Raw genomic sequence first — 16,674 nt, 5'->3', positions numbered from 1 at the left:
TTTTTAATTGTTTATCTTTATTTATTTTTTTTATAGTTTAGATTTTAAAATAAATGTCTAAGAAAAACTATTAATTTTTTAAAGAAATATACTAAGTAAATATTAAGAGTGATCTCTTAAAAGATTTATTAACGTAGCCAAATGAGCACATCATGTGTATAGATAGACACATGTCAAGCTTGCAAGCTCTAAATCATGGATGCCAGTACCACCGATGCTCAGTAGTAGTCGTAGTGATGAATCTAGACATGTATATACGCTAAGTTAATGGACGCGCGGGTAGACAAAGGTTGGCTTTAGATATGAATCTTCCCTGTTGCTTTTGCATTATTGCAGAGAAGGAATCAAATACAAGGAAGAGAAGCATTTGGCATTAGATGTGCATTGTAAGGAACCGATTCCTGATGCAAAATCCCACATTTATGTTCATCCTTTTTACTCAACCAAGTGTGCCTGGACTACATAAAACCTGCTCGAGTAAAGGTTTCTTTGCAACTTGGATCGTTTTTGATCAGTTCTAGCTGGCCAGTGTGTGATCCGCGATGCATGCATCCACATTCTATAATGATATATATATGCCACATAACTAGTTATAATATTCTTGGTTTTCATCTCTCTTTTTATAGTAATGGAGGGAGAATATTAACAGGATTTGGCCAAAATGGCTTGTAAAAGAATCAAGGGGGGCTGGTAAAAACTTCGAGGTTGAGGAGTTAGTACCATGGGAGCAATGAAGCTTAAGATTTACTAGCCATGTGAACAACAACCGGCCTCTTTAAGCCCGGCCATGGCGTTACATCAGCCTTTCAAATAACATCTTCCCCTAATAATGCCATGCATATATAGTAGAGAAGTAGATATGTGGAGGAATAATAGCTGAAGAATAATTGAATAGGCATAGCTAGGTAAGAGCAGGCTTATCTCTAAACCTCTCGTCCCCTTTTGGAATACTATCTGCAGAAAAGGAAAATAACGATACGTGGAGAAAATACCATCAATGGCCCCACTCGTGCTGTCAGGGAAGAACAAGTATATAATGCCTCCCAACCCATGCACCAAAATCACCAACCATATTGATAATCTCGCACAACTACTGTATTAACCTCGCTACTCTTCTGCTAATTGCTCTTCAAGGCTCTAGCCTTCAGTTCACATAAGGTTAGCTTCTTCTTCTTTTTCCTGCTTCCCATTTTTATAAACGTTTAAGCAACCGCTTGTACCAGTACTTCCCAACGTGTTATATATATATATATATGGGGTTCTGTGCAGCTGCAATCCGGGTTGATCCCTATAAATGGTCTGGCATTCTTGCTGTATATGGTGCATGTCATATATAGCATCAAATGTTGTAGAAAAGAAGCTAGAGTCCCGTAATTAATCAAAACGCCTGTTCATATAGCTGATCTGTTCCTATAGCGCGAAGGAGCTTAGTAGTATATTATGACCTGAGAACTGCAATTCTATATAGCATGTTTACCATCAGATTTCAATGCCCTTGATTAGTAGCAGCTAGAACCAAGTATAAGTCGAGGAAACTGATGATCAAGGTCTAATTGTCAGCATGCATGCCCATTCAGTCTTAATTAGGCTTCGAGGACTGATGAACACACAAAGGGATGGGTAAGCGTGTAATGTTTCATATGTTGTTGGAACAACATTTTAGGTCCATGAGGTCATTGCTCATGAAACGCATGAAATCAAGTAGAGTTGGTCGTTCAATTGTAGTAATAATTCATAAATTAAGTGGTATTGTGTGAATTATCCCCTCATCGTCGTAAGAAGAGGTGACATCGTAAAGTAGTTTTCTTTTCACCACAACTAATAATTAAGTTGCATTGCAAATGGTTGTTAATTTGTTTCGCGAATGGATTTTTCATCATTAATGGTTGTTTGTGTCGTACATAATTGTTTGTACTATAATGTTTTATAATTTTTATTTCGCGCTGTAATGCATGTCTGATTGTAACTTGTGTTTTGTCCTGTAGGAGATAAAATGAGCTGGACAGCTGGAGGAGACTGGATGTGCAGCGCCTGCCAGCACCAGAATTTCAAGAAAAGGGAAATGTGCCAACGTTGCGGGTACCCTAAGTACGGCGGCCCTGATCCGGCAACCTACATATGCAATGCAACAAAGGTTTTGGCTGGGGACTGGTATTGCTCCGCCATGAACTGTCAAGCTCACAACTATGCTAGCCGGTCAAGCTGCTATAATTGTGGTGCATTAAGAAATGATCATGCTGCAGGTGGGTTTGGAAGTAACGCTTATGGATCTGATGGAAGTGATCCTCCTGGATGGAAAACTGGTGATTGGATTTGCACCAGGTGAGTTCACATTGTGAATCTGATGATTCTGGTCTAGAACACAGATAACATTACATTCCGCTGGTATTTATCATATGTTCTTGAAAATATCATTGTGATTTTCCTGCATTTCGCACAGACGATTGTTTTCGAAACAAGGGTTGTTTTGTTTTTCACTGAAAACAGAAATGATTGTTTGAAGCGGCACAGTCACTATTGCATGGTTTTACTTTTCTAAAAGGAATTATAGCTGGGAGAAGTAATAGCACGCAATTAGCACTCAATGTTTGTTGGCGACAAATTATTGCTATAATTTCATGGTACCCTACTGCTTTTCTTTGATTAATAATAATCTATTGGACAGATTGGGATGTGGAATCCATAATTATGCTAGCAGGATGGAATGCTTTAAATGCAGAACACCGAGGGAATACAGTAAGCAAATTTAACTCGCTGCTTCATTTGATTTCTTTGCATATGAAAATGGTTGGCTTGACGTTTCAGTCATGTTGAGAATTTTGTTGTTCATATTTCCAGGTGGTGGATATTGACAGAAAGTTGTAATTACAAAGACAAAGTGGATCTTGACTTCCTATGACCCTGGCTTCTCCTCAAACACTTTCTCTTGGTTTCAGTTTTGAGTTAACAATAAGCTTTAGGCTGACATTGATCCCTTTCCCAGAAGCACAGGCATGTATTGGAGCTGAGAAATACTCTCTGGCTTCCTTAATTGTGTTCTTGAAATCTATGAAGCTTAAGATTTTTTCCCTCCCTTTAATCGGGCACCTGCAACCAAAATCTGTATCACTTGTGTGTGTGCGGGTGTTCGTGTGATTGTTGCAACACCTGCTTTTGTGAGGTGGTCCAAGGAATGCGTAGGAGTAGTGGTGGTTGCTAAGATTAAGTGAGAATCCATGTCTTAATCAAGGACCGCCACTACAGGTTTGGATTCTACCAAAGTAGAAAATAACCCAAATTGATTGTCCAAAAAAAGAAGGAAATAACCCAAATCAGACAACCATATTGAAGGAAAACAAAACTCAGAGACATGCATAAGATTCTAGGAATCCCAATGACATAATTTACTATGGAAGACAGGCTTTATCTCGAAGCAATAATTTACGGTCCCTTTAAGCATCAAATCTCCAAGAACTACATAATTATATATGCAGATAAGAACCTGATGCTCATTCTTTAAGAGCATAAAAGCAACACCAAGTTCAGAGTGAGTCCCGTCCAACTGTAATTCATTTCCTTGCCTTTTCCTTTCTTTTTCATGGCTCATCACAGTTTACGAAAGTGCAGCCACAAGCTCACTTGCATGCGTCCTTACCAGCTTAGCCACTCAAACTTGCGCTATATATAACTCTGCTAAAATGGGAAAGGTCTCAACTAAGCTTAGAACTTCATCAACTCATTTTAGGGTCCCCTAGTTGACTTAAGGAGCAAGTTGACTCTATCTCTCTCTGTTGCTGACGTTAAGAAAATGCCCCGTTTCATGTGAACAAGTTCTCTTACCATATGATTTGGGTCCATACTCCTGGACCAGTTGCAAATATTGTGTTATGCTACTCTTACGTTTCTGTAGTTTTTCCTATCTAAATCGAGAAAAGATGTCTGATCAAGGAGCATATGATGTAAACGATACACGAGCTCAAAGATAATGAACGTAAAAGAGAGATTCAGCAGGCCGTCCGTTTATTTTGCTTTATGTTGCTCAGACTCGGAATCCAAGCATATTAATATCTGCTTAGGCTGTTCTTCCTTCTTCTTCTTTTCATGTAATTAAAGTGTCCAAGTTATATTCATATCCATGTCCAAGTGTGTAATGTCACAAGTACTCTTAAGGAAAAATGAAGGATTGAAGCAACATACCTTTGCTTTTAAAACATGCATGAAAATAGAGATATTTTTATGAAAAAAATTCTTCATATATTTGCATGTTGAGCAATTAATAATATGAAAAGCTTGGTGGTAATGAAAATGATGTTGATGAAGGTGGTAAGGTGATGTAGGGTTTAATTGAGGGTTTAAGGTTATTGGCCTACAAATCACTGTAACCCTTGAGAGAAGATGTCACTGAAGATGCTCCACTCTGTTCTAAACTTTCTGGGTGTCAACACTATGCTGTGCAAAACTCAAGCAAATTAAATAATAATACAAAATAAAAAGGACTTGAAATATAAAATGGTTCAGCAAAGCCTACTTTACCAAAACTTCACTATCAAATATTGAGGTTTGCACTCACAAATCAACCACACACGGACACCTCATCACTCATTAGAAAGTATCACACTAATTCTTTTATTGACAAAATCACAAAAAAAGATGGCCAACTCAATGTTATTGTCGTTCCTCTCCCTTTTTTCTGCAACATAAACACACACACAAACGATCAATTTCAGGTTACACATGCAAGTCCATTTCCAACTAGAAAATATATGTCAAGCCAAAATTCAAATCTTATTCAAATTATATAAAGGTTTTCTTAGGAGTAAGCAATCTCTTTACTCAATTAAATTAAACAATCAATTCAAACCACCTTATTATTCATTTTAAGCCATAAGTTCCAACAAATCGTCTTAAATTGGGACAAATAATCTTCTACTTAAGGCTTGTTTTTGAGAAGTATGCAACTCTACTCTTCTTCGCCTATATTTTCTTGTTCCTTGCAAATTTCTTCGTACAAAAAATCTTCATTACCACTATCCATCGTAGCAATATTCACTCCTTGGATGCAATTGATGTTCTTTTAATACTCCAGTGTACCCTTCATTGCATGCTAGCTTCATATTGAACTACACTTCTGATCAGATTATTACCACTAGAAAAATAAATAATATTGACGGAATATTTTACTTGTCGATGGAATCGATAATAGGAACCTGTCATCAAAAAGTGTCTCGTGGAGGATTTTTGTTCTGTCAACATTTCCCTCATAAATTGAAAATGGTAATGGAATAGGTGTCAAAATAGTCCCACCAAAAAATTAGATTTTGTCGTCTATTTTTCATCGACAACTTATTTACCGCATAACCTTTTCCGCCTATTCAATCAGAAATCCCAAAATATTATGTATGGTGTTATCAAAAGTTTCAAAATGGGTGTGGAGATTCCAGTTAAATTGCCAACAGATATTCCAAAAAAATTGCCTTTCTGTAAATGAAACCGTTGGTGTTTTCATAAATTTTTTGGTTTGTTGTTATAATTTTCAAGCCTACAATATAAATACACAACAACAACAACAACAATAACAACAATCGATCAATCAATAAATCATAACTATAATTCACAATAAACCATAAAAAAAACGCATATCCAAAATAAAATGTACCTATACAAAACTCACATTTATTATGTAAAGAGACTAGATTAGATTCCTTATATATATAAATACCTTATATAGGAATAGTTATCATGTGTAGTATATTCCACTCTTGTATTGTACATAACCCTAAATGTATAAATACAAAGGATGGTTGCAGTTTCTAAAGAAGAATAAGTTTGCAATTTTTTTTGCTCTGATATCAAGTTAAGAATGCCAATTATTTTATTTTCTATTAAAATTTCTTATATCAACATGATAATTATCAATCATTACTAATTTCATAAACTCATTGATATTGAGAAAATAATAGTAATTATTGACTTTTAAAACAAGAATTGATATCTACTGAGATATTAAGTACCTATTTGAAATTTATTGTTGTCTGACTGTCCCTATCAGTTAAGCAGCATTCACAATCTCTCATGTATCATCAAAATCATAATTATTTTTAATTCAAAATCCTTATCTCAAAATTCTCTTTTAAAAAAAAAAATTCTAATCTTATATCCAAGGGGATTTCATAATTATTAATCTATATTTTATGCAATTTAAATTCGTTTCATCTATAATTAACCCTTTTATCCTAGCAAATTTGATTTCAACTTTCTTCCTTAAAAAAATGCATGGTTTTAACTCAAATTTCTTTGAAATCAATGTATTTCTTATTCATTAAACATCAACATAAATCCACATGATGTATTTAACTATTTAAGCAAACAAATTTGATCCCTTTTATCATCGTCTTGGTCAAACATTATGTTATGAAACTATGAGTTTCAAATTGAATAATAATAGTTCATTGTCAGTTAAATGATATTGGTTCACATTGACATAACCAATCAATCGACTAGTTATTACTACTTTTACTAGGGTTTCGAATGGTCAAACAAACTATCAACTGGTTTGGTCGATCAATTCAAACAATAGTAAAATTCATTGTTCATCCTATTAACCGATCAAACAGAACGTTTGGTAAATCCTAATTGGTCAACTGATTAATTTGTACGATTCATGAGACGCCATTTTAGTTTTTAGTTTCATTTTTTTTTTCTTTTTGATTTCATGCAATAACTAATGTTTTTCCATGCTTATCGACCTCATTCTATCATAAAAACATCCATTTAATCATTCATTCATGAAAAAACAATTTATATAACATTCTTCTATGTAAAATACACTAATTTTCCTTAATAATTCAAAATTATAGTTAATCAAGGTTTCTACTTTTTAAACTTGCTAAATTGAGGAGACAAGAGCAAGGAAAAGAAGTTTTCTACTCGTTTATTTCCCTCCTCCTTCTCTTCTTCAAAGTTGGCCACCCTTAACCAAATAGTCATTGATAATCTTCAATTTCCTTGCTTAATCCTTTTGTAATCCCTTTTTAATTCTTTTATAAATATTCAATATTTATACATTATTATTCATTTCTTTTGATCGTCAGGTTAAATTTCTAGAATTTTTCTATTATCATAATATTTTAATTAGGGTTTTACATTTTTGGTATTTCCATTCCTCATCAAAGTATTTTTGCATTCTATTAAGTCAATTGTTGTAGTCAGCAAAGTCAATGTTAGTTGACGTTGGAATCAATTTTTTTTAGATATTTAAATTACTATGGTCATCTTGAAATGGAAGTCAAATGAAAACAATTTATTTCTTTCTAGAACTAATTCTTTATGGTAAGGACCACGCCATTCCCCATTCATGTTTCTAAGGCATTACTTATGATTTCCCAATTTATATTAGGAACATAATCATTATGATTTTAGAAATGGGTGATAAGGGATGATTTTGGTTGAAATGATTTCACAGAATATGCCATTTTTATTGAACAAGTAAGGTTAGGTTTTTTGAAATTTTTTAGTTATTGTAGAAGATTTTGAATTTGTAGAAGAAGATGAAGAGTTGGGTATTAATTGATTAATTATTAGAGACTCAATACAATAGTTCTTATAATTCTAAGTTTAGGCAACAATTCATTGAAATTTCTTAGTTGGCTGATATGTTAGAAAAAGGAACATGTTGATATGTGGGGAAAATAATGCTTGATTTTCCATGTCTTTCATGATCGATTTGTCAATCAATTTAAACATAGAAGGCATGTAAAAAACTCTTCATTTATTCTAAAAAAAAGAATATAAGAGGCATTGTTCATATAAAAAATAATTCATCCAAGTGTCATTTAATTAAGAGTTCTGATTGTTTACATTATGTTTTTCAAGCAAGATAATAAAGAAAGTTGAAATCAACCATCGATCAATTTGTTAATTAATTTAAACATAAAAGACATTTAAAAATTTCTTCATTTATTCTAAACAAAAGAATATAGGATGCATTGTTCATATAAAAAATAGTTCATCCATGTATCATTTGATTAAGAGTTTTGGTTGTTTACTTCATGTTTTTCAAGCAAGATAATAAGGAAAGTTGAAATCAATTATCGAACAAGGAATCATAATTCACAATAACCATCAATTATCATGTTCTAGGCAAAATAAAAGCCTTTATCAATTAAAGTAATGGATATTGAAGTATGAAAAAAAGCATATACAACGGTTAAAAAAGGTGTGCATGAATAATAAATACAAATTATATCAACATAATGATTATAAAATCTTTATCTACCATAAACAATTTGTATACTATTAGAATTTTAAGTTTTTGTACAATTCAATCTTTATAACATTATACATAAGCAATCTAGTAGTTGAAAATGATAGTTAACCTCATTTACACAATTTATTTAAAAGCTTTTTATAATTAACTGTTTTCTTTCATTCTTTGCAATTTATAGCTTTTATTTATCATTTCCTTTACAACTTTCTTTACCATTATTTTTTTTCTTTCCTGTTTCTAGGCATTACTGTCTTCTTTTCATAACTTGTTAAACCAAGTTAAAAATTTTACATTATGCTTGCTTGATTTACCTGTCTCCACTCAATATATTAATAAAAAAAAATCAATTATAGATTAATATATTATTATTATCTGATAGATTATGCCATCTGCTAGGAAAGTAAGAAGATTGAACTTTTAATCATGAGAATGTAGCTCAACTATTAGTCTAGATTTGTTTCTTAGAATTTATCAGTTCGAGTTCCCACAAACTTTAAGGCCATTAAAAACTTATATGATCATTAACTTTGGAGCCTGTAAATTAGTTGAGGTGCACATAAAATAACCTGGACATTTATGTTAATAATAATAATTAAAAAAAAAAAAACTAAACTTTTGTTTACGTGGAGTACAGAAATTTTATTGAACCAAATACAAATCAAAGACACCTCTATTTTCAAAACGTATTGGCTATAGAAACTAAAACTTACTAAAGGAAAACATATTAAGCAAAATAACTAACAAGAATAATGAAATATGATCTTTCAAGTCATTACTAGTCTTTGTTTGGACATTGAATTGAACTTTCTCATCATCCCTATCTACGGTGTCCAAAACTTGGACTCTCGTTGCATCTCACCTGGATAGAAAAGTGTCCAGTCACTATAAACCAATGGAGAAATAAGCCTCCCTACAGGGCTCTATTGATGGGAGATCTTATCTTTTCATGATTGTTAAAGAATATCAATGTTTTTTCAAATCATCAAGTGTAATTGTCATACCTTTATTGAAATAAGAGAAAACCAGAGCACTGGTGGAAAAAACAAACAAAAACCAAAGTCAGATCTTGAACCATAAGGAACCATGCATGTATTTTTACAACGAAAATGAATAAAGAGATAGAAAATGAGAAGGTTGTTATCAGTTCTTTAGTGAGAAAATCACCACCGATAGCTGGAATCTTTTCTCTAGGGAGGACGAGAGAGAGATCGAGAAAGAGAGAGAGAGGATAGAAATTATCCAACTTTTTGCAATTAGGTCTTGCATGATTACTCTTCACATAGCTTCTTTTCATCTTTCATGTAATGATTGTGGGGTAATGAGTGATTATAGTCATAATCATTCATTGTGTAATGAACTTTGAAAGGCATACAACCAAACGTAGGAACAGGAGGAATGTAATGAAACATTACATTACATGTTGTTAATTACATGAAACCAGACATGCCATGCCATAACAAGAATTAGAAGTGAAGCACCTTTATCTAAAACAGAGGAAAACGTCAAAGATAAGAGCACTATCGATAATGCAGAGGGTTACATTCACGCAAGAAGTTGTAAATAAAGGTGTAACAAAGCAGGACCTACGCTGCAGATGTCAAGCAAGTAAAAGAATCCAAGGCAAAATCTATGCTTACTAGTTAGCAACGCCTAACTTAATCGAGCTACCAAAAAAGAACGTTCAGCAGGAAACCAGGCAGTACCTTGCGTCACGGCTCCAAGGTATTACCTCTATGACTGCTTTGACCATTGAAAGCTTTGCAATTGCAGGATTCATCATTCTGGAATTCCCTCTCATCCGTACTGGGCAGACTGCAGATTATGTACCCATTCTGCAATGCCACATCAATGAATAGCTGGACACAAGCAACAAAGCTACCCCAACAACTCTTAAATCAAATCTCAAAACAGTTTATCATATTTCCATCCAAATTAAAGAAAACAATCCAACATTTCTCATATTACAGCAACTTACAAGTGCATGTTTCCTCGTTTTTTTGACAATAATCTCGAAATATATGATACAACACGAGTGCTGAGAAGCATGGGAAAAAATATATTAAATCCTAAAGAATAACAGCAGAGGAGAATATGTATGTAACTGAAAGAATCTGCAATCCCTGTAACCAACTTCATTCCAGTCCTTTTCATGATGCAGAATCTAAAAGAATAACAAACCATAATAATTGTAAAGCCGCTCATCTTCTTAAAATAAATTATTGGTGATCCTGGCGGAGAGACAGTAGATGCGCTGCAAAGGTGTCATAGTCAGGAAGTTTTGGGTGAACATGGCTGGGTTTATTAATGGAATTCTCCCTGGATGGCGGTTCACCACGTGTACTGGAAGTCTTTGAACTTTGAGCACTGTCTGTTGCTACTGGCTTAGGAGGAGAACTAAATGGCTGTTCCCGAGCTGATGACTTAGGAGTTTCCTCACGCAAAGACCTCTTGGATTCTGAAATTTGCTTAGAAGCTGCTTGTTCTGCTGATCTAGGTGACTGCCTAGAACTTGCCCAGTAATCTGAACTCTCTGACTGAGATGGTGGTTTTTGCTGACTAGAACTAAATGGCTGTTCCCGAGCTGATGACTTAGGAGTTTCCTCACGCAAAGACCTCTTGGATTCTGAAATTTGCTTAGAAGCTGCTTGTTCTGCAGATCTAGGTGACTGCCTAGAACTTGCCCAGTAATCTGAACTCTCTGACTGAGATGGTGGTTTTTGCTGACTAGAAATAGCATCCGAACTCCTTGGGGATGATTCTTCATATGAGAACCTCTTGGACTGCTGAATTCGCTTAGAAGCTGCTTCTTCTGTTGACCTACCATGCTCAGAACTTCCCTGGTAACCTGAGCTTCTGCTCTGGGGGATTGATTGAGCGTCAGCAGTATAGGAGCTACTTGAGGATGGTGTTCTTTCCACAAAAGAGTCTGCACTCACTGGAGACTTGGAGAGCACTGAAGGCTTCAAAGAATAATCTTTATCAGAAGGAGATGCCTTTGTTCGTCGAGAAAACCTAGTGCTTATATGAGTTTTGCTAGATGAATTCGGCTTAGAAAACTCAGAATCACGATTATCTGATGTCTTTGGGCTTGACCTATCATTCCCTTCAATAACTGATTTTCGGCCAGATGACTTTGGACTATTGCTAAAATGTTGTTGTGGAACTTCCTCGTCAGATTCGTCATCATAATATGTAGCTGGGGTTCTTGAGCTTGCTTTTACATCTACTTTTGGGTGCAGTCTCTGATTGTTTGTCTCCTGATCACGAGCTCCAGAACCAATATCAACCTTGACAGGAGAAGAGATCCGACCAGTCCTTGAATGAATATTCTCTATTGCTTGTTCAGATGATGAGGAATTATTTGATAGATTCCTGTGGTATGGCGGATGCCTATAGCCCCTGTTTCGAAAGCCACCTGTCAATATTCCCAAGTTCAACTCTGTACCAGTTTCCAAATTGGATTCTTCAATAGGATCAGCATTCTTCGTGGTGATTGGTAATTCATAATTTTGAACATTTTTCACTACTGGATGCCCTGAAGTTTGCAGGTTGTCCTTCAAGTCATTAGAACTTGTGCAAGATTTCACAGGTATGGGAGAAGCTTGACTCGTGTCCAATTTACCATAAGCAAACTTATTATCCATTTCAACATCAACTCCAGTTCCCTGATTTTTCTTAGAGAATACTTCTTGGACATCTGAATCAAGTGAAGCTGTCTGTAAATGCGTTTTACAGTTGGATCCCAAATTTTCCTCGTCTGCAAGTGAAAATCTTATTGAGTGAGGACTCCCACTATGCATGGGATCAGAGTTTCTGGTGCTAACACTCTTTGTATGAGCAAAAATGCCAGTACTTGAGCCACCAACCACCTCATAGGTATCCAGATCCACTTCCCTCTCTGAACTTGCGCCGTCAGAATCATCAAAAGTCATGGGTAACAAGTCATGTGGTTGGGAAGAAACAGGGTCAGCGGTAAAATCTTGAGAAAAGAATGCCGAGGTCAATGGTGTCTGCGAACTGGACTTTCCTCGAAACTCATCCATGTTTTCCGTAGGGCCCCAAGCATCTGTATTTGCTAGCAAATGAGAAGATGACTTTCTACCTTTTGATGAAAAATCCGAATCATAGTCTTGGTCATTATGTTCATCCTCCACATCGAACTTAATTTCCTTGTCTGAAGAAGAATCGTCAAAAACCATGGCATTGTCATAAGAATTTGCTCCTTTTGCATCTCTTTGCTCCTTATCAGTCTCATCTCCCATTCTCTGCTGGTTGGTATTGGCAAACACATTGTAATCATCACTGAAAGTTTGTGAATGCGAATGTGAGGAAACACTGCTAGACTGTTTTCTGATTCTTGCTTCCTCAAAGCGACTGACATTCTCTGATGTCATTCCATCTTCCAGTTTACTCACAAAGCTTTCCTCAGATTCCCTAGACTCTAGCTTTACACTAGATTCACCCAATTCGGAAGACCTCTTTTGAGAAAGCCTATCAGGCATTGGGAGATCATCAATTAATGGATAATCATCCACAAAAGAATTACTGGACTTTGAGGAAGCTGACTGACTAGGTTTATTAGGGTTCTTGAGATTGTAAAACCTTTTAGTCAATCCAGCCAGGTCATCTTGCTCATTGCCTTCTCTCTCCTCATGATGTAACCCTGGATGTCTTTGGTACACGTTGTTACTCATTTGATCTTTGTCAACATCTTCACCTTGCAACTTCGAGCCAGTATGGTTTTGAGGTCCTACATCTCTTGATGCAAAAGCAAAAGCCTTCTGTGATCCTGCTAAATGCTGCCTGGTTATCCTTCCTTGACTTGAAAGTTCTGCAGCAGCTCTGGCAGCCATGCTTGCTCGTTCAGCAGATTCAGCAGCTGCCTGTGCAGCAGCTGTGGCATCCTTGAATTCCATATTCCAATTCTGTGGACCAGATAAGACCTCACTATGGTTCCCTGCATGTGTACAAGGGTTAACAAGCAAAAAACAAGGCAAAGGACAGCTTTACACATATTTCATCTGACAACAAACAAGCCAGGCAAATAGTTGACAAACCTGAAGGCCTCTGATCTGGATAGGAATGAGGTGAAGATCTTAAATCGGGGCCATGAGAGTTTGCAGGAACATCATGCTTTACATAGTGTTGCGACGGATCATGGAAATTATGAGATCCCTGATCAACCCTATTCGGTGAGGCTTGGGCATTAGTAGGTTCCACATGGACTATACTAGCCTGCTCAAATGTAGCGGGTCCATTCTGCTCATACATATTTACAGTTAATGCAAATATTGAGGAAATAGATTTTGAATTTCTGTGCATCCATTTTGCACCACAGAAGGCATTACCGAGAAAAAGTCGAATAACTTGTAACATTTTATCTTACCAGCATGTCCTCAGGAGGTTTGGTGTCATTCTCTTCAAATGACATAGGATCCCACTTGATATTGTGTTCCGCAGCGATTGCAGTCAAAATTTTAATTTTGGTAGGGCCATCAGGTGCTTTGGAAGATAATTTTTCCACCAACTAAAAATATAACACCAAAAAAGTTTAACAACAAAACTGAGCTGCAGAGTTCCACATATCAACACAATAATAATAATAATAATAATAATAAAAAACTTACTAGGCGGCTAACACCACAGTCTGGACGTAATTCAACTGCTGCAGATACAAATTCTTTCCCATATTTTGCTGTTAAATGCTTCCGAATGTCCATCAATTCAGGTACATCAGCACATCTTGGAGAGGCAAAAATTACACTTGAGACCGCTTCCTTCAAGTCAATGGGACAGTTTCTGAAATGATACAAAATTGATCAACAAACGTAGGCAGTCACCATAACAAGCCAACAAGATTTACCAGTACAAAATTTTTAGTCTGGCTGAATGAATAAAATATTAAAAAAGTATCATCCATGAAGAAAGAATCAAGAGCAGGTATCATATGATGATGGCAGGGGCAAGAGAAATCTAGACCAAACAATCCTTATATGCCACACCACAAAAGAGGTCATATTCCATCTCTAAAAAAAGATCCCAAAATAGTCAATAGACATGTAAGACTGCATTTCATCTACGAACCAGCAATAGAAAAAGTTTGATGGATGATAGCATCAACACACAGGATCCTTCATTACATAGGATTAGAATTAAGGAAAAAAAAATAAAAATTATTCTGGATATGTGAAGGATTGCATACTTCTGCGACTCAATGATGGGCAAACGCGCCACAATAAGCTCGCAATATATCTCGATAAGTTCATATGCTGCCATAGTCTTCTCTTCCCTAACCACATGTTCAACCTATGAAGGAAAAGAGAGAAAATAAAATCAAAAACAAAGAAAAAGAATTGAAACCACATATATATATATATATATATATAAAGAAAAATAAAATAAAAATCATCTGATAGGTAGCTTACCCTGATTCTGGCAGTCCGGTCTTGGCCAGCGTCCAGCAATTGAGCCAATTCTCTCTTGAGATGCTTCACCTGTGCTTCTCTCTTATTCTTCAACAGCTTTATTCGCGAAGACGCTAACTTCAACGATGTTTTGCTGCATCAAGATTAAACCATGGAAGACTGTAAATTATTCAAATTATCTAATTTCATTCAACAACAACAATAAAAAAAAAATCAACACAAAAACATGAATTCAATTATATATATATATATATATAAGCAATTCAAAACTCCAATTAATATTTCAGAAAAAAATGAAACTGAGAAAAAGAGGAGAAAAACTTACCATTTGGCAGGCTTGAAACTCCGATGAAGCATACTCATTACAATAACCAATCAGCGCCAAACAGAGCAATCTAGAAAGATTTATTTAGGGTTTTGATTTTGGAGATATAAGAAGATCTACTCTGTATTAATAATTATTTATTTACCACGCAGATCCTGAAGAGGAATAAAAAGAAGAAGAAAGAGAATTTTACAAGAGTGAAGTTTCGCGGAAATTTTCTTCCGTGTCGAAAAGTCTTTCTTCCAGTCGTTTAAGAAACCGGGTCTAGTTATAATCTGCCATGGTAAGACGCGTGGAAATCGTTCATTGAACATCTTTTTCCTCCACTTGATAATTAATTATAACGTAGCCCGCTGCATCACAACAAATTGATTAATCCGTGTGATATAAAAAATAATTAAATAATATCTTGTTTAGTGTTTGACTTCATAGTATTTTTTGCTAAAAATGCGTTTTCCATCGATTGTCTCGCATCATTGGTTCAAACCAAACATTTTTGCTTGTTGTTTTACCATTTGTCTTGCATACATACATGCATGCATGGTTTTACAGTTTTGAGCCATTGGATTTGTGCAGCTCTTGCTAGATGCATCTAATAGCCATGTTTAAGGCATTGAGCTCTCGGACTTATTCTTTGCAGCTGATTGTTTTTTTTTTTTTTAATTAACGTGAATGTTTCAACTACCTTGCATGTACCTCAACTAATCATACAAGTTTTAAAATTAATAACCATATCAGCTATTAATGACTCTGAAATTTGTGAGGCTCTAATAAGTGATCTCTAAAAAGCAAATTTAGAGTATCAGTTGGCCCTTTTATAATTTTTTCTTTTAAAATATTTTTTTTATTTATATGGGTGTTTGAATCATTTTACACGTATTTTAACTAATTTCTGCGAGTCATAAAGTTAATGACAAGATAAATTTTTAATGAACTATTAATATTAGTAATTTTAGGACTTGAACTCTAGACAAACTTCTTGATTTAAGATTCTTATTATTGGCTAAGATGATTGTTTTAAAAATATTTTTAATAGCCTAGGAGGAGGCTTTTAGATTTGTAACAACATCGTTTCTGCTACAGGCGCTCAATGCACCAGTTGTCATTCCTCCTGTGATTTTAACAAGCAATTACTACTACTATGATATTTGCTTATACATGGTTTAAAAAACCACCTCAGCCTCCCAGATAATAATAATAATAATAATAATAATAATAATAAAAAGCACGTCTTCATCGCACCGGCAGGTTTGGTCCCTTGCTTTAATAATACCTTCCTTCTGTCATGCCCCTGCAACTATTTAAATAGCAAAAAAAAAAAAAAAAGAGAGGTTGCTGTACTTGTGTTGCTTTCTTCACAGTCCGCTGCCTGCATCTCTTTTAAAAATGCTTCTCATTCCTTCCTTCGTAGGTGTCTTCCTTTTATTTTTCTTGTCATCCACTGCTATAAGTATAAGTTGAGATAATAAGTGATTATTATATGTAAATTTGTTATAATTAAATAAAAAATTTAAATAATTATATAAATTATTAATTATTATTAATGAGACGGTTTAGATTTAAAAAAGATCTAGTTACTCCAGATCATAATAATAGCCTAAAAATAATATAATTTTTTATCTAATTCATTGGATTAGACTTAAATTTTTACATAAATTCCTGAAGTTTTTTTTTTTTTT

At 34.8% G+C, this 16,674-nt stretch overlaps 2 protein-coding genes across 3 annotated transcripts; one reads left to right on the top strand and one right to left on the bottom strand.

The window, feature by feature from the left end:
- Positions 1-1,037: 1,037 nt before the first annotated feature.
- LOC118047945 (RNA-binding protein involved in heterochromatin assembly dri1) lies at positions 1,038-3,077 on the top strand. The gene is made up of 4 exons (XM_035057407.2): positions 1,038-1,158; positions 1,986-2,322; positions 2,666-2,736; positions 2,839-3,077. Exons 2-4 carry the CDS (start codon positions 1,994-1,996, stop codon positions 2,850-2,852), a joined length of 414 nt encoding a protein of 137 aa, XP_034913298.1. The 5' UTR covers positions 1,038-1,158; positions 1,986-1,993; the 3' UTR covers positions 2,853-3,077.
- Positions 3,078-9,634: 6,557 nt separating this feature from the next.
- LOC118047946 (uncharacterized) lies at positions 9,635-15,246 on the bottom strand. Of its 2 annotated transcripts, XR_012170153.1 has the most exons (8): positions 14,996-15,246; positions 14,671-14,803; positions 14,448-14,551; positions 13,873-14,044; positions 13,632-13,772; positions 13,303-13,504; positions 10,221-13,202; positions 9,635-10,077 (listed from the first exon to the last, which is right to left on the bottom strand). XR_012170153.1 is itself a non-coding variant. In XM_035057408.2 (7 exons), exons 1-7 carry the CDS (start codon positions 15,031-15,033, stop codon positions 10,462-10,464), a joined length of 3,531 nt encoding a protein of 1,176 aa, XP_034913299.1. In that variant the 5' UTR covers positions 15,034-15,246; the 3' UTR covers positions 10,178-10,461. The 2 variants fall into 2 exon arrangements, 1 of the variants encoding a protein (XP_034913299.1); XM_035057408.2 differs by lacking the exon at positions 9,635-10,077 and having other exon boundaries at positions 10,178-13,202.
- Positions 15,247-16,674: the final 1,428 nt, after the last annotated feature.

Source organism: Populus alba, chromosome 6 (assembly GCF_005239225.2).
Source record: "Populus alba chromosome 6, ASM523922v2, whole genome shotgun sequence".
Classification (NCBI taxonomy): Eukaryota; Viridiplantae; Streptophyta; class Magnoliopsida; order Malpighiales; family Salicaceae; genus Populus; species Populus alba.
This window is presented reverse-complemented; position numbering and strand designations above follow the sequence as displayed.